The sequence below is a fragment of the Mastigoproctus giganteus genome, chromosome 12 (genome assembly GCF_048544385.1).
Source record: "Mastigoproctus giganteus isolate SK-2022 chromosome 12, ASM4854438v1, whole genome shotgun sequence".
Lineage (NCBI taxonomy): Eukaryota > Metazoa > Arthropoda > Arachnida > Uropygi > Thelyphonidae > Mastigoproctus > Mastigoproctus giganteus.
In genome coordinates, this window is record NC_143586.1 from 66,033,603 (window position 1) to 66,057,380 (window position 23,778).

Consider the following 23,778-nt stretch of genomic DNA (forward strand, 5'->3'; position numbering starts at 1 on the left):
ATGCCACCTCTTTCTGCTCAAGTAATGTGGCACCTTCACTTTCATCCAACTTGGAACCCTTCTCGTGGAATTTTTTTTAATGGTAAATATGCATTCAAGGCGTCTGTGATTAATGTTTTAAAAGAATACCACAGTTCAATTGTATTCGTTCTCTGTGCGATATCTACCAGTTAATAGAGGCCATGTAGCACCTTAAGGCATCATAATTTCCTTTTCTGAAATTATAACCCATTCCTTTGATATTTAATACTATCCCCTTTCCCTTACATAAAGGTCCGTTCTGGTTTGTCCTGCTCTTCTTAACATTTATATATGTTAAGAATTACTTATCCCCCCCCCGCTCTTTGCTCTGTTTGCTAGCGATTTCTCATAAACTGCCTTTGCTTGTCGAACCTTTTCTGTGGCTCTATTACAGATCACCTTGTAGCTGTTATAGGCTTCAGTACCTTTTCCATGCCACCTTTTTCTGCTCAAGTAATGTGGCAACTTCACTTTCATCCAACTTGGAACCCTTCTCGTGGAATATTTTTTAATGGTAAATATGCATTCAAGGCGTCTGTGATTAATGTTTTAAAAGAATACCACAGTTCAATTGTATTCATTCTCTATGCGATATCTACCAGTTAATAGAGGCCATGTAGCACCTTAAGGCATCGTAATTTCCTTTTCTGAAATTATAACCCATTCCTTTGCCTTTTACTACTGCTACCTCTCTCTTCATCATCCACCGTAGAATTCCGTGATCACTTCCTGCTACTGGTTCCTCTACTGTCAGCCCTGTTATGTCATTTGTTTCATAGGTGATGATGAGGTCTAGAATATTCTTTTCTCCAGTACTTTCCATAATAGATTCGGAATCAATTTTTTTGCAAAATCAATTGTAGTAATTTTCTGATGTAATAAGTTTTAAAGGTGGATATAATGTCTTTATCTAACGGCTGAATGAAAGAAGTTGTATTAACCCAGTAAAACTGTGCGGTAGGAACATAAATTCAATGTAGTAGTAGTGGCATGTATGCTGCCTTCAGATTTTATTTCCTTCTCAAGAAAACATCAGCTGAAGTGTATGAAATGTTAAAAGAGGCTTATGATAAATATGTGCTTCCATATAGCACAGCTCGCAGGTGGTTTAGAATGTTTAAGATGGATGTGATCCAATCACAAAAATCAGCAGTCCTGGAACTCCAACCACTGCTGTCACCACAGAAACCATAAACACTCCTGTAATCACAAAAGGAGATCATTATATAACAGTATTCTCCATGACCAGTTGCATATGACACACATTTGTGCACGCTGGGTTTCAAGACTACTCACACTACTGATCCTGCAAAGTGTACTGCATGCACACATTGTGGGATCACATTTGTCACAAAAGTCCACAACTGAATGCAGATGGGTGGTTACTCCATCATGACAATGCAAAACCTCAAACTACTCATACTGTCATCAAGTACTTTAGCCAGCATTAATGTCAAATGTGTTCCTCATTTGCTGTAAAGCCCTGACCTCGCAATTTTTTGTTATTTCTAAATTTAAAGGAGCTGCGAGGAAAACATTTACAGTTGTCAGAAGTTATAGAGACATTGGAGACAATTCTCAAATGCATGTCAAAAAATGGCTTCCACTATGTTTTTGAAGAATGGCAGAAACACTGGAGTAAGTGCATTTCATCAAATGGGGACTGCTTTGAAAAGGACCATCAAAAAATGAATGATTAATAAAAGCATGTTGTAGGGGGAAAAAAAAAAAAATTACGATCATTTGTTATTGAACAGCTCTCATAATTTAATTTGCCCCTTCCTGAAATTTTACACAAATTCTCTAATGCTGAAAGATTTAGGTGGCAAGTTGTTACAACAAATAACCCATTCGCTTAAGACAATTTTCTTAAACCCAGTCAACAACTATCCCACCTTAACCTTTAAATAGTCTTACCAGTGTTTTCTGTGACACCCCATGCACTCTCAGTGCATGTGATATGACATTACACATTTTTTTAAAATAAGCATCAATAAGCATTTCAAAATAAAACTGAATTCTTTATTTAGATTAAAGAAAAAAACAAGTAAAGAAAAAAGAAGTTAACAAGTTTCAGCAATTATATTACTTTTAAAATGAAAAAATACCTGCTTATTCTATGCCGAATGACAATGCAATGAAACTGAAAAAAACTTACCTCATAATCTTTATAATATGGATCTTTGAGATCCAGTGGAATTTTATTATTGTAAACCTTTGACAGAAGCCAAAGAATTGAAGCTTTTTCTTTGGCCTAGAAAAAATACATAAAATTTTAAAACACAACCAAATATATCAAACTAAACTGAAATTGTATTAAAAATAGCTAATTAATTATTCTTTGATTAGCAAAATATTTGGATAGATGACTGGTTGAGTGGGGATTCCTGGCATAAGAGCTACTTTGGCTAACTGCATCTGGAGGGCACACTTTTGCTACAGTATACTTACTCATCTTTTTACTGGAATTATCTTTGGATTAATTTTTTTTGGAATTATCTTTGGATTAATTTCCAAGAGCCAAGGAGCTACTAAGTTTATCTGCTATAATAATATGTTTTATATTTGATTATAAAAAAAAAAAAATTCATTTTCTTAAAGAACCAAGAAATATTTTCCCTATCTTCCAATACAGTTTTGAGAGTGAGGCAGTGACCTTCAGATATCCACTCTTTAAAGCCTTTTAGGCCCACTCCTTCAAAAGTTGTAGGCTGAAATGAGTGTGCCACCTTGTTGTGTCTGTTTTGTTGTATGATGGATTTCCACAGTTAGAGGACACTTTTAATTTGATGAAATCAGTTGCCAGTGATGTAGCCCACTTTTGTTGTTTTGTTATTTGGTTTTTAGGAGCATTAGCAACTAAGGCCATATTGCCCCGGGATATGCGGTGGTCATTCCCTGACCTTTCCACATCCTCCATATTTGGTGGTGACGGGCTCGAACCCCGGTCTAATCAAGAAGCGTGTGCTACGCACTGCTGCTCCTTCCCACCTGGCTGCGGAGGCGCCGCCGCCCACTTTTGTAAATAACTAGTTTGTAGTTCGGGAAAGGGCCATGCTGTCGTGCAAATATATAGCACTGTTGGCTTCCACTGCAGCTTTATCTACTTGTTCATTTGACAGGGGCAAAAGTAGATGACATTGTAGAGCAGATATAATATTTTAAGGGCACAAAAGGTGATGTAGTTATACATGCAGGCACTAATGCTATTAAGAGTAGATCGGAGGACTTACTTAACAAGTAGAGGGCAATGTTAGCAAAAAGTCGAGATTATAGGTTGAGAGCCTTGTCAATCAATTATGCCCTGGAGAGAATGTGCAAGGCTTGTGGGGTAGATTTTTTTTTCTCAGCGTGTTCTGTGTTTGTTAACAGGAGAGACTGTTTTTACAGGGATGGGATACACTTGAATAGAAGGGGTACAAGAATATTTGCTGATGCTATCGAAGCATTAATAGGTGAGTCGGAACTGCTAGCTTGGGGGATACACAGACTAACAGTTTAACAAGAGCTGCAGGCATAAGTGAAAGCGATTCTTGCATGGCTACTATTGGTACATGCAGCATCCTGGAAAGCAATGTGTCTGGGATTTCAGGCCCTGCTGTGGGTCATCACGGAACAAATGGATACATGGACTGTGTTTAGGGTAACTAGAGTAAGAACAAGTGCATGCATACTTGCATGCAAAATAATGCTAGGAGAATTTTAAATAAATTTGATGAATTTGAAGTATTGATTAAGTCATTGAATACAGACATTGTAGGAATAGGGGAGGTGATTGTCCCTCTGTATAAGGCAATGGTCAGGCCACGCCTTGAGTACTGCGTACAGGTCTGGAGGCCTCATTTTAGGAAGGATGTAGATTTACTTGAGCGTGTACAGAGAAGGGCAACAAGATTGGTGAGGGGAATGAAGGGATCCTCTTACCAAGAGAGGCTTAAGTTCTGCAAATTGCAGTGGCTGGAGACTAGGCACCTGCGTGGTGATCTGATTGAGGTATATAAGGCCTTGAATGGGTTGAGCACGCTGAATTCTGATGGGATCCTTCCACTTGTTCAGATTACGAACCTAAGGGGACATAAATTCAAATTAAGAAAGGACAGATGTAGAATAGATGTGCGGAAATTTTCCTTTAGCCAGCGGGTGGTTAATTGCTGGAACAAACTTCCATCTGTCATTGTGGAAGTTGATAGGTTAAATAAATTTAAGGAGGAACTGGCCAGGCATTTGGAGGGAATGGTGTGATTTTTTTTTTTTTTTTTTTTGGCTGATGCTGCATAAGCTCATACACTTGCTTTCTTGCATCACATGCCACTACTACTACTACTACTACTATATACAAAAATTTCACATTTTGCACACTGTTTGGACTGTGATGTGTTGGAGAATCGCCCCCTTCATTAATTTCCCCCGAATTTATTGATTAATTGACAATACTATACTAAGCTAACAGATTCCTAATACAGTGCTACATATTATCTAGTTTTACACTGTATCTTATGCTATCAAGTTCGAGACATGTTACGCTATTACATATCGATCTAATATACAACGGCACAAGTTTCTAATGGTACAAGTTTTACCGATAATAAGTAATAACCTACAAAATCTTTTTATAAATTCAAAATAAATGAAATATTGTAACTAAGAATATAAAGCTACTTCTAGAAAATAAATTAATATGCCAATTAAGTCAAAACGACAAAAATTTAAGAAAAACTTCTCTATTAGCTTGAGCCGTAAAATCTTCGTCCGCACTGAGATACTCTCATTCCTGACTCTTCCATGTTCCTGGAAATTTTTGCTGATGTGGAGCTGGTTATATTAGACTTGAATTTTACCGAAGTTGTTTTTTGCTGCTCATTTTCTTGATCCTTGGCGCTGTCTTTCTTGAATTGGATTAGATTGTGCAAAAGAGATTCCAGACTATTTCTTTCTCTTTTAGCCTGTCTGTATTCACTGTTCCACCATGGTCATGGATATAGTCAAATGCTAGAAACCCCTAAAACTGCTCCCCTCCACCTCTCTCTTTGCTCATTATGTGTGCTATGAATAAGTTACATAACAAAAATGATACAAGATTATGCATCACGTTAATTCTGAAATGTATATAGTTAGAGGCTTTTTACTCTCTAGCATCTAATCACCGACTGGAAATCCTATCAATAGTATAGCTAATGACGGTATGCTGCACTCCACCTTCCAGGTTGAGAAACCTTGCCGTGCATAAACAGTGCTTCAAATTTTAGAATATCCACCACCAATGCTGATTGCCAGGTAATTCTTTAATGGGTAAAGAAAACTTAATTTTAAACTGTTAATTTCAATCTTCTAAAACTCAGTTCTGTCTTATTTCTCAGGAAAAAAAATCCTACTGCTCCTATGCACATCTTTCTAAACAAAATCACATATCTCTATTAGGGATAAACCCTAATAGAGATATGTGGTTCCTAATACAGACATGCACTCACAATTATTGCTTCCTCTGCATCAAAAAATTAGGGTTTCTTTATCACTTTTGGCATTACTTTTCCTTTAAACTACTCACTCCATACAAATCTCAAATCTCACCTACCATAGAATATTACTCTCATACCTGGAGTGGTGTCCCCAAAACTTTCCTCAAGCTGCTAGACTCCATTCAAAAGAGGACTGCAGATTAATAAAGTACCCATTCACTTCTGTCTTATCCACTCTGTCTCATAAACATTCAGTTTCTGCTGCTTGCCTTTCTACAGATACTTCAATGGGCACTGTTCTTCCGAATCTGCATCTGCAATTTCTCCACTCTCTTACAAATGAGTCAGCATCCACGCACTGTCCAACTCCACACTTGCAGAACCAACTTTTCCTCATTTATCTCTTCTACTTATGTATTGTGGAACAACCTTCTTTCACACATCCGGTGTACTAACTAGCATCCGGCCTGCGAACACCGTTTAAGAGCTGTATCCTTGAAATGTAAGGAAGATTGGATCTTGCCATAATGTTCATCATAACCTTAAAAAGACATCAATCATACTGCATGATGGAAGAGATGGGGAGTAGTGTATATGGGCACAATAAAAAAAAAAAAACACAAAGTGAAGGAGCTCAAAAATATTTTCAATTTTATTCAAAGTAATTGCCACCTGATTGAATGCACTTATTACACCGTTCTAAAAGTTTCTGAAAAAAGTCAGCAAAGGCATCCGAAGATATGATGTTCAGTTCGGTGGTTACGTTTTTCTGTAAGTCCTCAACATCCCAAATCTCTTTCCTTTAAGGGCAGGTTTCACCTTGGGAAAGAGAAAAGTCCCCTGATGCTAGATCAGGAGAGTAGAGTAGTTGGTTAATCTGTACAATGTTTCAATGAACAATGCCATGTTTCATCAGAAATGCCTTCACAAGTGCAGAATGGGCAATGGCATCGATGTGCAACAAGAACTGGCTGCCTTTCTCTTGAAATTAGGGTCTCACCCAGAAAATGTGCTTCGATAGACTTTGAAGCACCTGTACATAGAACGTAGCATTGACTTTCTCCCTTTCAGGTACACATTCCTTGTGAATCACATCCTGTTTGTCGAAAAACATGATCAGCATAGTTCTGACCTTGGATTTCTGTAAACCAAACTTTTTGGGCCTGGGTGATAATTTTGAAGTCCACTGCATGCTCTGATGTTTTGTCTCTGGGTCATAGGGAAACACCCAACACTCATCTCCAGTCACAATATAGTTGAGGAAATCGGGATTGTTTTAACAAGTCTGGATGAAGTCTACACAATGACACTCTTCACTGATTCACAGGGGTCTGTGCAAAATTTGTGGGCACAACCTCACCTGTGAGGTTGTGCCCACAAATTTTGCACAGACCTTCCTTTTTCCTAAATCTTCATGCAGAACTTGATGAATCGTCTCCTTATTCATATCCAACTCATCAGCCATCATGCGCAACTTTGTCCTCATTTCAAGAGAGGATGATGGACACCAACTTCTTGGGCCACTGCAAATATCTTCACGTCTGTCTTTGAACTGCTTGTACCATTCAAACACACTGGTATGACTTAACACTGATTCACCATAAATAGTTTTTAACATTTCATAAATTTTCCCAGGTTAAAGCAAAATTGTGACACGGAACTTTAACACCGCTAACAAAACTGGATATTACTTGCAACCTACTGAAAATCTCTGTACCACCATCAGTTGGAGGAAGTTTAAACTACAACATATCACTTCCATTTATTTTCAAATTCATCAAACATGATCACAACAGCAAATAGTCCGAGACTCTCATTGCCACATCTTATATGTTAGTTCTGGATGTCAATGCAATTTTTTTACAATCATCAGGTTTAAAATAAATACAGGCACTCCCCAGCATAGGTAATACTCGACTTACGGAAATTTGACTTTACGTAAGTTTTTGCCAGCCAGTACAAACTTAAAAAAAATCATGGAAATGTATTTTGCATCCCGTAAGAATAAATGGAGGTATCATGAAAATATAATGTGAACCCAATAGAACATTGGTTTTTTTTTTTTGTAATTCGTTCCAAGTCCTTGGAAGTTGAAATTTCGCTATACAGTTGTGCCTCTGTATCCACTGATTCGGTTACCCACGTTTAACCACTGAAAAAAAAAAAACAAAAAAAACTTAACACGTACTACTTGCATGTCCAATACAATGCTTCCCTTCATTTTTTAAGATGTTGATTTTAAATCAAATAGCTTCCCTTTATTTTTTAAAAAGTCATGTATGGTTTGGTCACCACCATTATAATGGTTCTTTAGAGATTTAACGGATTAACTGTTTTCAAACTTTTGAACAATTTCAAGTTTTTGTTTAATTTGAAAGCACAACTCTTGCATTTGCCCATCATTTTCGCGATTTCTAGACAAAAAAAAAAAAAAAAATCTGACATCGCTGACATAAATAAAACAAAATTTGTCCTTTTGCGGTGCGACAGAACACAACAATCGACGCAATGCACTAAATCAAACTAAACATTTGTTCTCTCTTTTTTTGTTTTGAGCAGTAGGTGTGAAGACAGCAGGGGTTGCAAGATGCCATTTCTTGTCGCTTATTTATGACTTGCAAAATATCTGTTTATACCTATTCTGGTTATTACTTGAATTTTATGATTTCTGGTTGATTTTTTTTTTTTTTTTTAATTTGGAGCCTTGAAGTCGTCTTCTTTATCTTCGCCTTCTTCCCACGTTTATATGGGATCGGCATTTCCATCCTTAATTCTTTTCCTCCATTCCTCCCTATCCTGGGCTTCCTCTCTCCTCCATCCTCTCTCTTTTAAATCCTCTGCCACCTTTCCTTCTATCTTAGCTTAGGCCTCCCCCCCCCTTTTCCCTATCACCTCCAACTTTTCGCACCTCTTCCCCACACACTCCTCGCCACCTCAACCTAGATTCCTGCATTTTTTTTACTCAGAGGCCCACCTTAACTGTACCTCTGATGTAGTCATTTCTTATCCTGTGTCCTTCCTCGTCACACCACACATCCATCTTAGCATCCTCATCTGTGCCACTTCCATTGTCTTCTCCTGGGCCCTTGTAATCGCCCATGTCTCAGCACCATACATCAATGCAGGTCTAACCACAGCTTTATACAATCTTCCCTTCATTCGGCAATTTACTTTCTTATCACGCAGCACCCCACTCATCTTTCTCCAGTTCAACCATCCACATTGCACTCTATGTTGTATTTCTGCACTCAATCCTCCATCCCTCTCAACGTTCGATCCCAAATACTTAAATTTTGAAACTGATGGTAGCTTTTCCTCCTGCAGTTTTATAGAACTCTCATCTTCTCCATTCAATGCCATATATATTCTGTCTTTGTTCTACTTATCCTCATGCCTCTCTCTTCCAACACTTTCCTCTATTCCTCCAATTTCTTCTCTACCTTTCCTTGGGATTGTTCACACAGTATGATATCGTCCGCAAACAGCATACTCCGTGGTGCTCTATTCTTCACGTCTCTCACCAACACATCCATTACCAGATCGAACAGATATAGGCTGAGGGCTGATCCCTGGTGCAGTCCATCTTCTACAGAGAACCCCTCAGTCATACCTACACTACTCTTAACCTGAGTCACCGCTCCCTCGTACATTTCCTTCACAAGCCTTACGTACTTTTCTGATGCACCCTTCTCCCTCATGCATCTCCATACCTCTTGCCTGGGCACTCTATCATATGCTTTTTCCAGGTCTATGAACACCATGTGCAACTCTATTTGCATCTCCCTGTACCTTTCCATCACCTGCCTTAAAGCAAAGATCGCATCTGTTGTTTCTCTTCTCGGCATGAAACCGAACTGTTCCTCTCCTATTTCTGTCTCCCGCCTTATCCTCCCTTCCACAATTCTTTCCCAGATCTTCATCGGATGAGACATTAACTTTATTCCCCTGTAGTTCCCACATTCCTGCACATCACCCTTTCCTTTATAGATTGGCACAAGTATACTTTCCCATTACTCATCTGGTATCTTCTCCTGCTGCCACAGTTTTTCCATAAGGTCCCATAAGATATCGATCCCTTCTTCGCCCATACTTCTCCATACCTCAACTGGTATCTGATCAGCACCTACTGCTTTCCCCTTCTTCATTTTTCTGAGTGCACTTTTCACTTCTTTCCTGCTTATGCCTTCCACTACTCTTTCATTCGTCTCTCCATCCTCGCATAATGCTCTTCGGTTTTCCTCATTTAATAACTTCTTAAAATAGTCTTTCCACCTTTCCTTAACCTTCTCCTGGTCCTGTATCACCACTCCTCTCTCATCTTTTATCTGCTTTACTGATGAATTTGGAGCTTGAAGTGTCCCAGTTAATCCAATCCCAGTAAATTGAGAGTCTGCTGTACTTTATTATTACAGTATTTAATGTTGGTAAGGTCTTACTGTGTGTTTAATTTATCAATTAAACTTTATTATACGTATGTATGTACAAGAAAATCACGTTATATATGGAGTCGGCAGGCGTTCGCTCATATCCGCGGTTTCAGCCTTCCACGGTAGGTCTTGGAACGTATCCCCCGCGGATACAGGGGTCTTACTGCATAACTAAGCTATTTCTCTCTAAAAGGTCATTTTTATAATGGAAATTGCACTACACTTTCATCGTTATCATATGTTCCGTTTTAAGAATCAATTTGAAAGCCTCTCATATTTTTCTAAAACACACTATCATAAAACAATAAAAACAATTTTCACTTTCTGGTTTATTGGGCTTTTCTGTTAGTGTAATCGGGTAGTAAACTATGTTATTGCATTTGTGATAGTACCAATAACTGGAATTCTGTGGGTTTTTACATTACAGTATTACGGTGAAATGAGTTCCCCCTTCACCGAAATCTTCAATTATATAACCTAAATAAATTTTCAGAATCTTTTCTTCAGTGCTAGGAAATGAAACAAAATTGATTTAGAAATGAAGATGATTAATTAAGAAGTACGAAGAAGGACAAAGTTTGTCATCTATTGCACGGAATTAGGTCTCACTGCTTCAACAGTGAATACTATTTTAAGGGACAGTGCACGTATAAAAGAACATGTTAAAGGATCAACGCATTTAAGATCAACAGTGATCACAAAACAGCATTTATCGAAGATGGAAAAGCTATTAATAATATGGATGGAAAATCAGATTCAAAAGCAAGTGCCCCTGAGTCCAATAGCCATTCAAGCAAAAGCAAGAAGTATTTATGAAGATAAGTACAGCGAACCCCAAGCCAAGTTTGTGACAAGGCGGTTTTAATGGTTCAAGCATCACGCTGGTTTCTAAAACATTAAAGTATGCGGTGAAGTTGCCAATACTGATTCTGCAGCTGTAGAGAAATTGTGATGTTTTGATAAAAACCCCCTTCTAAATCTACACAGCAGCATGCTTATCAGCTGGAGTGTTAATTCTGGCAATGATGCTCGAAAGGTAAAACTTGCTGACATTATGCCTGTCTCCTCTCTCTTTTTGTAATTTTATAATTTTGAAATTTTTGTAATTTTGTACACTTTTGTTATTTTTCCTGCGCATGAGATAAAAAAACTGAATAAATAATTCTATTTACATGTTCATCGAACATTTCTTTTTTGCTTCAATCAAATTCAGCATGCATAGTTGCGACTGCTGCATAAGCATTTAGGAAAATTCCGACTTACATAGAGTTCCGCAGAACACAACCCTTATGTAAGTCGGGGAGTGGCTGTACTTTCCAGATGTTCCTAAAACCCTGCATTACATGGAATTCTCTCTAAAGGATACCAGGCAGGAGAAAGCCTATGCTCTTTGCAGCAATAACTGGAATCCAGCAAGAAGCTTGTCACAGTAATAGCCATATAGTGCAAGAAGCTGGAGGGAAAAAAAAAGTAGATAAGAAAATACAAATTATTTGCTTCCTTCCTCACATAGATAACTATCCAGTTAATCTCCAAATTTATTCAAACTGTCAGCCTCAACTACCTGTGAAGGCAACCTGTTCCAGCAATCAATTCACTGGCTAAAAGAAAACTTTGAACAATCTAGCCTAAACCTCTTCTCCTGTATTTTGAATTTATGCCTACAAGTTCTGTAATTCTTTATGACAGTGAATAGTCCATGTTCATTCATTTTTACAAATTCCTCTCAGAGTGTTATAAACCTCAATCAGGTCACCTCTGAGGTGCCTGCCAGGCTCTATAGCTCACATAATCGGAGTCTTTCCTCGTATGGTCACCCTTTTGACACGATCTCACCATGCATGTTTCCTGTTTTTAGACTCTTTCAAAAACCTCAATGTATTTTTTCAGATAAGGTCTCCCATACTTGAACACAGTATTCCAAATATGGTCTTACAGCTGGCTTATACAAATGCCTGACCTGCGTATCTCTACAGGATAATGTTCAATGAATCCTCAATAGGACATCACAAGCTTTCCTGGCTGCCCATTTACACTGCTCATATAACCTCCAGAATTCCCTCCTTCCTCTACTGTTTTTAATTCACCCTCACAAGTGTAAGAGCTTGCATTTTTCTGCATTAAAACATAGCTGCCACTTTTTTGACCATTCTTGAAGACTGTTCAAGTCATCCTGAAGGAGTTGCTTGGTACTGATCATTAACTACTCTACCAATCTTTACACTGTCTGCAAAGTTTGATATCAAACCTTCTATCCCATCATTGATGTTGTTTATGAAAATCAGAAACAACAGTGGTTCCAGAACTGATCCTTGGGGGGGGGGGGCACTTCTGACTTTACACCAATCTGAAGATTATCCATTAATCACAACTCTCAGCCTTCTGCACTGCAGTCATCCATCTCATAATTTTTGCTCTAATACCAACATGTTCCGGCTTATACAGTAACCTCTCGTGAGGGGCTGAGTCAAGTGCCTCTCTAAAATCCAAATAAACTATGTTGAGATTGTTCATGACTAACTATGAAAATAGCCTACAATAATTGATTTTCCCTTAATAAAACCGTGCTATTCAGAATGCCATATCTATCTAGATGTCCCTGGATTGCACTCCTAATCATTGCTTCTAAGATTTTCCTTACCACTGAAGTCAGACTATCTGGTCTGCAGTTACCGACTTCGCTCTTAGAATCGCCTTTGTATTGGTGATACATTGGCCCTTCTCCAATCAAAGAAGTCTCTCCTGAGCCCAAATATGCTCCTCATAATTAACTTCAAAGGTTCAATACACTCCTGACAGCCTCTCTCAAAATTCCTGGGCATATGCCATCAACTCCAGGCGCATTACTTGCCTTTATGCTGAAATGTTTTTCTAATAAACAGTCATCTGTAATTTCGAAATCACTAATTTCATATGACTTAGCCTTACTGGCACAGCCTCTTCTCAGCATGAAGGGTTTTTCTTCAGTAAAGATGGTTGCAAAGAACCTGTTCAATTCATCCGCAACGTCAACTACATTATCTAAGACTTCCCACACCCAGTGCACAAGGGTCCAATCTGATTCACTTTTTCTCTTCCTTATATTCACATACATGAAAAATTCCTTGCCCCCATTCTTTGCTCTTAGCAAATGCATTCTCATATGTAGCCTTGGCCTCTCTAACCTTATCTGGGGTACTATTACAACTTTTTCTGCTCTATTTGACCAGCCAGCTCCACATATATCCATTTGAGCATCCTCCTGCAATATTTTCTTAATTGTATGTATGCATTCATGGCTTCTGTGATTTTTTCTTTAGAGGTATTCCATATTTCAAGTGTATTTGCCCTTATTCTGCAAGCTGCCCAATTAATAGATGCCACATAGTGCGTTAAACCGTAAAAGTCTCCTCTTCGGAAATTAAAACCTGTGCCTTTACCTTTAACTACTGCAACATCTGTCTTAATTTTCCAACAGACGACTGTGTGATCACTACCTGCAAATGATTCCTGTATTTTAAGCCCTGTGATGTCATCTAATTTGTGAGTAATGATGAGGTCAAGAATATTCTCACCCCTAGTATTTTCTATGGAATACAATGTTAAAATTTGGAATCCCAAGAACCTAGTCACCAAATTAAAGAACCTCTTTAATTTGGCTTTGGAAAAAGTGATAAGAATAGTGGAAGAGACACGGAAAGGAGTACACTAGGCCTTTGCATATGCAGATATGCATCAGCATTGAATTCTTTGCATATGCAAAGAATTCAATGTTCCCATTATTTTTTGTTTTATAGATTATGCAAAAGCATTTGATTGTGTTCAACATGAGAAACGATGACTATTATAGGTATCCCAATCCACATAATTCAGCTGATTAAGCTACTGTACCAGGAACAGGAAGGAACTGTGAGAACAAACATAGGAACACATGGACTTTTTCACAATAGGTAACGGTGTCAGGCAGGGCTGTATTTTGTCACCTCACCTTTTTAATCTTTATGCCGAAGATATCATGTGTGAAACTTTGAAAGATTTAGAGACTGGCATCAAAATTGGAGGACTGAAGATAAACAACCTTCGTTATGCAGATGATACTGTGCTAATTTGTAATTCTAAGGATCATCTTAAAGAAACTCTGAAGAGAGTTATGTGAGGCAAGTAAAAAAAAAAAAGGATTGTTTCTGAATGTGTGTAAAACTAAAATTATGGTGACTGGTGATAATCTCGATTCCAGTAAAGTGAAGGTTAATGGTCAAGATGTCAAAGAAGTTGAAGAATTTGATTACTTAGGGTCAAGAATAAATAAAAATAGTGACTGCGCAAATGCTGCAAAGACACAACAGGCAACTGTTAAAACGTTGGTCACTGATCTGATAAAATCACGGAGAGATCATGATCTGCCCCTACAGATGAAACTGAGAATCATTGATTCGTTAATTTTTCCAGTTGCCACTTATGGATGTGAAGGATGGAACCTGAAAAAAGTTGACAGGAAGAAAATTGAGGCATTTGAAATGTGGCATTATAGGAGAATACTGCGTATTTCTTACTTGGATCAAAGAACAAATGAGTGGGTATTGAATAAAACTGGCAGGCCTAAAATTCTTCTTCGTAGCATCAACAAAAGAAAACTCAAGTTTTTTGGTCATATAGTAAGAAGTAAAAAATTTCTGTTGAAGAATATAATGGAACCAAAACCGAGGGGAAGAGGTGCAGAGGAAGACCTGCAACTAGGTGGAAGAATGGGATCAGTGAACTTCTGGGCATGACGCTTTGCAATGCTGCTCGTATAGCATACAGTCGATGCAGCTGGAGGAATTTGTTGGTGGCCACAACAGCTCCTCAGGGAGCTATGTGACTGGAAGAAGAAGAATATGCAGATGATATAGGACCTCATCCCTAATCTAATAGTACTGGAAAAAAAAGCTGATCTTTGGCCTAAAAATAAACAACAACACAAAATACCTTAAACTTAGTAGAAACAAGAATAATGATGATTCCAACTTCAAGTACTTGGGAAGCATTCTGAAAGAAATTAAATCTGGGTTTCAGAGTGGAAATAGATGCTGTTATGTGGTTCAAAAAAATCCTAATTTCAAAACAAGTATCTAGGAAACTGAAAATAAAGATATAACTATAAAACTACCTACTGTAACCTCTGGATGTGAAACCAAACCACTTCCAAAACAATCAAAGAACAAATTACAATCATTCGAAAATAGGATTCTAAGAACAATCTTTGGACCAAAACAAGATGAAATCACTCGAGAATGAAGAAGGCTACATAACAACAAACTAAAGAGGGAATATAGAAGTGAAAGTATAATTCAAATTATAAAAGAAAGAAAATTAAGATAGGCTAAACATGCTATCCGTACTGAGACGGAAGACACATCCATCAAATCCTCACTGGAATCCCAACTGGGAAAAGGAAAGCTCGCAGAACACCCCTGAGATGGTACAAAGAAAGATATTGGTGTAGTTTTCAGAGGAGAGGTGAACTGGAGAAAGCGTGCACATAAGAGAATTTTGGAATTCAGCTGTTAAGGTAATCAAGGACCCTCATGACCTAAGCACCATGGAGTAAGTAAGTAATAAGTATTTTCTCTAATATGCTGGTACAAATAATAATCTAGTTTATCCAGAAATTTTTTTTCCAAAGGTGAGTTTCCTTCCCACTTATTCCAATCAATCTGGGGCAGATCAAAGTCACCCATAAGACATTCACACTTACTTGTCCATTTCATTTGCATGTAAATACTCTCATCACACTCTTCAGAGTCTTCTGGCCTATAGATTACTCCCACTCTTATTATACATTTGTTTCCAACTAACTCACACCACACAGATTCTATGGCAGACGTAAATTCAGACTCAAAAGTTTTTTTGCACTCGGCTGCTTTTGATAAGAAGCATCCACCCCTTCTTATCTTCTCTATCTTTCCTAAATACAGTATACATATCCAGGGACATTCCTAGGGTATGTGGCACCTGGGTGGCAATTGAAATTTGGTGCCCCCTTTAAAATTTTCTTCATATATGTATGTAAGTTTCGGATTTTCAGGTGCCCCTTGAATGTTGGCACCCCTTGGACTCCCAGCTCCTGCATACCATAGTGGAACTTGTAATCCCCAATTTCTAGGTGGCACCATTTTTCTGTTAGCCCTATTATTTGAACTCCTAACCAGGAGTTCAAATTCAGCCATTTTATTGACAACACTCCTGACATTACTATAGACATAGTTAAGATTAAGCATTCTTAAACAATTTCCTATCCTGACACACTCCTTGAAGTTATTTAAGCTTGTTTCCCTGTCCTTCTCATCCTGCTCATCCGAAACATTACTACCCTCAGAATACCTTGCCAACATTGGCTGTTGTGGCAACAAAAAAGAATTCTGGATAAGTACAAGCATTACTTTGACCCATATTATCAGATAAATGTGGATCTATATTACCTTTCTCCCCCTAACTAGAAGTTTTCCTGAACTTTTAAGGTATCCTCAATAAGCCCAGTAGCAGATTTGGACTATGTTTACTGAGAACGGTATTCTAAAGAATGCTGAACTACTGTTCATCACTAGAATGAATTTCTGTAATTTTAATTAAGTTTTAACCTAGAGGTAGATACTAGGCCATTTGTATCAGGCAGTCAGAGAAGTAGGACATTATCCCAGAAATGACAATTTTTATGTTTTTTTAAATTAAATTCTTGTAAATTTGTATATATATTAAGGGAGAGATAAGTACATGTGGTTTGAATGACTAGGATTCAAGCCCATTGCTGATAAATATGGTGCTGTTTCTTGTGTTCTTATGAGTTTCCTCTGACCGTGTGTCATCCCAGAGTATAAACAGAAAATTAACTTTTATTTTACTAAAGTTCTTACAAATTTCAGTTTTTTACTGTTAAATACTCTACACCATAGTCATAGTTTCCTGAAAAGTTTACTAAGATACCTAAGCATCCACGGGAATGCAAGAACTCATACTTGGTTGGCTGAGAAATTTTCTATATATATATATATACATATATATATAGGTAAGTAGAAAGTGATAAAGAGAGAGGCAACAAGCTAACAAAACCAGCAATTGAAACCATGGAAAAATTCATGTGTACCCAAAAAAATAAAAATATATAAAAATAAATACTTAATGCTGTAGATCCGATGATTTCAACGTCTTCAACAAGGGTCAACTGCCGTAACCAAAGGAAATTCAGCAAGAAGTAAGACCTCTGTTTCTGACATGAAATATACATAGCACATGGTTCAAACAATGTTGAAAATTGAATTATGTGATTGCGGAAAAAAAGGTCAAAAATAACAGTAGGCAGGCTGGATGCTGACGTATATTTCATGGCTGAGCAGGCAGCGGCAGAGAAGAGAAAAAAAGAAAAAAGACAAAATGAAATAAAAAGGAAAGACAAAGAATAAGACTTACTGCAGTACCAAACAGGAGTCGGTATGCGGGCTGTGTGGAGCAACACATCATGCTGCTACAGAATTACTGAAAAGGATTATCTGAAGATTGCTCAGAATATTTATGGTGTCTCTGTGACCCCATGTGCAGCAAGTCGGACAAAATTAAAATTACTGAGGCATGTTTATTCTTAACAAAATCTACTTAAGAGGGCAAGGATCCAGAATAGATGAATAAATCAATAACCATCTCCATATCAAAGAAACCCAAAACATACAAACATGCAAAGCATAGAATAATCAGTTAACTGAAATGCATGAGCAAAATAATACACAACAGGAATTAATTGGAAATATCTAATTTGGATATTAGATAGGAGTTGAAATGAGAGAGAGGTTACTGTCACACTTGCACAAATGTGTGAAGACATAGGTAAAATGAATGTCCCACTCTTTCTGTGATTTTTAAACTATGAGGAGGCATTTGACAAAATCAAACATAACAAACTAATTGAAATTTCATATATAACACATGACTGCACTTAAGGACATAAAATTCAAAGTTAGGATGGAAAATGTGCAAGCAGACTATACTGAAGTTAGGAGAGGTGTAAAACAAGGCTGTGTCCTATCACCACTTTTATACAACTCATATGCAAAAAAAAATAAAACAAGCAGCTCTGAATGAGATGGAAGTAACAGTTATACAAATGACAGCTATCACGGCCACCACAAAAGAAAACCACAACCACTAGTGAGCAGAATAGAATCTAAAAGTGAAGAAATGGGCCTTACAATTAACAATAAGAAGTCAAAAACCATGTGCATCAATAAACAAAAAATACGATTCTCCATCCTCTGCAGAAATGAAATATAAATGAAACCGGTCAACAACTTCTGATACATAGAAAATTCATTCTATTCAGAAACAACAATCAAAACTAAAGAAATCTGCTACTACTAAAGTATGTTTCAGTAGAAAATTACTAAAACATTCTAAAGAAGCATTTTTTTAACCATTCTAGTCAAACAAAGCAACCATAAATATTAAATAACTTCTTTATTACTGAAAAAGTCACCAAGATAAGGATAGTGTAATATAAATATAGGCTTTGAATTTTCAATCACGATTGTAAGCAACTTTTCCACAAAGCCATTAAATATTTTTCTACTATGCATTAAGTGTCTATTACTATTAGAAAAACAGCAAAAATGAAGGGGGGGAAGGGAAACTTCAAGTGTACAAAGTTTCTCCCCACTTTTTTATTATAAATAATATTGTTCAAGAAGTCAAAAACCATGTGCATCAATAAACAAAAAATAAGATTCTCCATCCTCTGCAGAAATGAAATATAAATGAAACCGGTCAACAACTTCTGATACATAGAAAATTCATTCTATTCAGAAACAACAATCAAAACTAAAGAAATCTGCTACTACTAAAGTATGTTTCAGTAGAAAATTACTAAAACATTCTAAAGAAGCATTTTTTAACCATTCTAGTCAAACAAAGCAACCATAAATATTAAATAACTTCTTCATTACTGAAAAAGTCACCAAGATAAGGATAGTGTAATATAAATATAGGCTTTGAATTTTCAATCACGATTGTAAGCAACTTTTCCACAAAGCCATTAAATATTTTTCTACTATGCATTAAATGTCTATTACTATTAGAAAAACAGCAAAAATGAAGGGGGGGAAGGGAAACTTCAAGTGTACAAAGTTTCTCCCCACTTTTTTATTATAAATAATATTGTTCATTTTGTTCAAAATATAACTGAAAGCGCTACTTAAAAATTCAGTAACTTGGCTAGGACATTTTTTTTTTTTTTTTGTACTGCATGGGTACAAAATACTTTGATGCAAATGGGGGTGGGGCGAGGAAATCTTTATGAATGTGTGTTAAAATATAAAATCGTAAGCTTTGAGCGCCACTAAAAAAAAAAAACTTCATGCTGCAAAGTATATATACACACATTGATTTCAATGTTGTTTCTAATTGAAACATTGACCGACAATCAGAGGCGCTTGAAGATTTCAATCCTAAATTATTAACGATTGTGTTAAGGGTACTCCCAGTTCACTATATATAAACAGAATCCAACTCTTTTGAATTTAAAAATAAAAATACTATCATTACAAATTTCTTACTGGAACTGAGCAACAAAAGAGGGGGGGGGGGAAAAACCGGCGGATTATTAGAGCATATAAGACAAAACGACAGAGGACGGATGGATGGGAAGAGACATTTATGAAAACTAACTTCTAATAACAATATTCTAAGGAATACATATTGGCTATTAATAATCAAAAGTCGGAATGTAACATAAAGGGGAGGCGGATCACTAAAGGGAGGCGCTCCGAAAGCCTCCGATGAAACGGCACTTAAAATGCAATTTACCAATCATATACTGATAAACTGACTCTGAATTTTTTTTTTTAAATAATAATAATAAATAATGTGAGAAAGATTATTTACCCAGTTAAGTTCTTCATTGCTGGGTTCCTCAATATTTAGACATTCTTCCACAAATATAGAGTTGTCTTTCTCTACCGCTACTATGCATTCCCTAAACATCACAAAAAACAAGAGCCGCACGTTTTGCTCAAAACTGAATCTGAGCTGAAAATCGTACGCAAGTTCATTTACAACAGTTAACCCAATAATGGTTGAAATCTATCTATAGTAATAATACCACACGTATACTAATTAAATTAGCTTATAAATGTAATTCAGGTTATATTTCGATACAGATATTGTGTTACTTTAGAAAACTGTTAATAATGAACTAACTTCAATAAGCTTTATTAATATTAAATCATATTTTGCGGACAGATGTGTGTGCCTTGCATATTTTTCGGCATTGGTACGCCTACAGTCTATGACATATAAGGTGGGGCTGGAAGACGACAACCAACGCAGTGACCCACTAGCAGTATGCTGAATGAATATTCAGTAATGAAAATCTTGTCGGGAAAGTTGTAATATATCATAATACTATTTGAACTGCTTGTGTAGCGGCGCTTATTAATGCATGGCTGGTTACACTGGAAAACAGACACATTACAAAAAATTTACATGTGAAGAGTATGCTTTAAATTTAATTTCATATGGTTTCAATAATAATAAAAATCATAAACCTAATTCCCGTTTAGATTTCTTTCAGATTCTTGAGCGTATTCGAAAATATGTATACCATTTTTCTTCTTTTTCAAAAAATAAACAAAGAAGGAAAAACAATATATATTAATGCCCAGTGTATGTGTGGTTGGGGGGGGGGAACAAAAAATATATATAAATTGTTAAGTTCAAAATTATATATATTTTTCCCTACCCTTCTTTTTTTCTTCTTTCACACTTTTACTTCTCTTATCTCTACAACTTTTATTTACTTACATATATATACTGTATATATATTTATGGTTAAAGTAATTAAGTAAGAGAAAGAGATAACAGTTGGAAGTGTAAAGAACACAAGGTGCCAAAACTAGTAGGTTAAAGAACAGAAAAAAAGAGAACTATTAAAGGTGGATGACAGGGAAAGAATGTGAAAAAAACCTAAATGATTAAAATAATTTCAAAGAAATAGCAAGCATCAAATAGAATGTGGAAAAATATTCTGATGTAATAAAAATCTAGATATAAGGGAAAGAAATAAAAATTAAAATAATGAAGCATGCCATAAAATACTGATACATAATGCAGGTATTTCATTGTGGGACTACACCTGATTATGTATCAATAAACTGTTTCTATCCTTACATATAGTTATGGAAGAAAAACAGGTTAGGAAACAAAATACAAAGGAAAAACAAAGGAAACAAAATAGTATGCATGAAAAAAAAACAGAAAAAAAGTTTATTATAGAGGAGGGTAAAATCAGTAAACTCTTCTATAAAAATTGGGAGAGTAGTCCCAACACAGTGTTGGCAACACAATTAAGGCAATTAAATAAGCAATAAAATAGTAATAAAGTTAAAATAAATAACTCAATGTGTGCGGACAAAGTCTAATCTGAAGGATGAGTAGACTAGTGAATTAGAAATAATGTAAGTAAAAATTAGATATATAAATAGAAAAAGTAGGCAAATGGTTTTTTTTATATGAACCCCAAACACGAGAGGTATTATAACCTATAGTACTTGGTACCGTGCTTGGGTTGGAGATTGAGAAGACAAAAGAAGATATTTGTGGACATTGGACTTCAACTTCTGTAGACTGTAATTTTCAGGAAATACATATGAAGGAAGGTTGTTCCAGAAAACGGCAGTTGAATGAATAAACGAGGAAGATGAAAAGTTGGTTCAGTGAGTTTGAAGTTGGACGGTAAATGGATGTTGGCTGGTGGCGGCACGTGTTCGGACTGTTTTGAAAGAGAGAGTGGGAATTATAGAAGGCAATTCAGAAGAACAGTGCCCATGGAAGTATCTGTAGAAGAGGCATGCAGCAGAAACAGTAAGTCTATGAGACAGCGAGTGGAGAGACTATGTTAGAGATGAATCATTAATCAACCTAACTGGCCTCTTCTGAATGAAATCAAGAAGCCTGAGAGAGGTTTTGGGGGCACCACCCCAGATGTGGGAACAATATTCCATGGCTGGGTGGATTTCCGATTTATACAAAGTGAGCAGCTGTTTCGAAGAAACATAATGCTAAGAGCGAAAGAGAAAACCAAGTTTTTTAGATGCAGAGGAAGCAATATTTCTAATGTGCTTGTGCCAAAAGAGATTAGAAGTCAGGGTAATCCCAAAAAGAGGTATATCATTTTGCCTAGAAATCAGAGTGTCACCAAACATAAGCATAGGAGCAGAAGAATCCTTTTTGCGAGATATGACAAGACTGAGTTTTAGAAGGGTTGAAATCAACTAAGTTGTCTTTGCCCCACTGGAGAATTACCTGGAGATCGGCATTTAAGGAATTGGTAGCAGATTTTCGAGAAGTTGAAGCTGATTGAACAAGGCAAGGTTCCTCAAAATGGAAAGTGGAATGCAATGTGCTATCATCGGCAAAACTATGGATAGGATTTCCAGTCAATGGAAGAAGGTCATTAATATACAAGAGGAAAAGAGTGGGAAATAGAACTAAACCTTGGGGGACACCGGCATTAGTGGAGAAGTTAGAAGACAGAGAGCCATCTACCATCACCCTCAGTGAGCGATCAGAGAGAAAACTGGATAACCAAAGAGCCTCTGTAGCCGAGTGGTTGAGAGCAGTAGTGCAGTAGGACACGCTCTTTGAGTAGACCAGGGTTCAAGCCCCTGACTGCTGAATATGGTCAATCTGCCAACCCGCACTGGACCAGCGTGGCAGATTATGGTCCATTTCCCTCAGCATGAATTGTTGAGGAAGCTTCCATCCTGCAGTGAGTTGATAATGGCTGCACTTTACCTTTTTTTTTTTTTTTTTTTTTTAAGATGGAAGCTTGTTTAGGAGACCTTTATGCCAAACACGATCGAAAGCCTTTGAGATGTCAAGAGCAACTACTTGTCTTTCACCGAACCTTTCCATTGAATTAGTCCATAAATGGGTAACATAAGCCACAATATCACCAGTGGATCGACACTGACGGAATCCATGCTGGCGATCGTTCATCAGATGGAAGGTTTCTAGGTAGTTTAAGAGTTGGTGGTTAATTGATTTCTCCATTACTTTAGAAAGAGTAGAAGTAATCACAATGGGATGATAATTGGATGGGAGGAATTTGTCACCCTTTTTAGGAACTGGCAGGATATGAGCAAATTTCCAAGCAGAAGGAAAAACACCTTTCGAATAACAAAGTGAAAAAAGGCAGCAAAGAATAGGAGTAAGTTCAGGGGCACAGATTTTAGCACAAATGGGACCTGGAGCTTTCTTAGCATCAAGATTCGTCAAAATCCTTCTGACATCCTTTTGACGGAAGACCACAGGAGGCATTGAATGGAGCGTGTTGGGAATGGTGGGAGGTGTTTTACCAAGATCATTAATACATGAGTTGGAAGAAAAATGGGATGCTAGAAGGTCAGCTTTATCCTTGGCTGAAGTGACAACAGAACAATCTGGTTTGGACAGAGGTGGGAGCAGAGATGGACAAAAGTTGCGGTCAATAGCTTTGGCAAGAGACCAGAATGCTCGGCTACCATTAGGGCAAGAAGCAAGTTTTCTACTCTTAGCCTGTTCAAACTTTAGTTTGGACTGATTAATAACTGTTTTACAATTGTTGCGAGCTTTGGTGTAGGCAGAAAATGAAACTGGAGAATTAGAAACAAGCCAATTACGATATGCAACGTTCTTCTCTTGAACAGCCTTAGCACATTTATTGGAAAACCAAGGTTTATTTAATGGACAAGATTTTAAAGTGGAGTGTGGGATAAAGGATTCCATTCCTGCAAGAATAATTTCACTGACACGATCTGAGCAAACATTGAAATCAGAAGTTTTGAAACAGTAATCCGACCAAGGGAAAGAAGTCTCACTGGTCATCCCATTTT

General features: G+C 37.0%; 1 protein-coding gene across 4 annotated transcripts in view; it reads right to left on the reverse strand.

The window, feature by feature from the left end:
- The window catches only part of Patronin (calmodulin-regulated spectrin-associated protein patronin), a 389,298-nt gene that overhangs the window by 281,010 nt on the left and 84,510 nt on the right, over window positions 1-23,778 (reverse strand). For all 4 annotated transcript variants that reach the window (XM_090386590.1, XM_090386589.1, XM_090386591.1 and 1 more), the window contains one exon: window positions 2,180-2,275. In XM_090386590.1, the coding sequence (XP_090242716.1) occupies window positions 2,180-2,275 (96 nt within the window). The remainder of the gene's footprint in view (window positions 1-2,179; window positions 2,276-23,778) is intronic.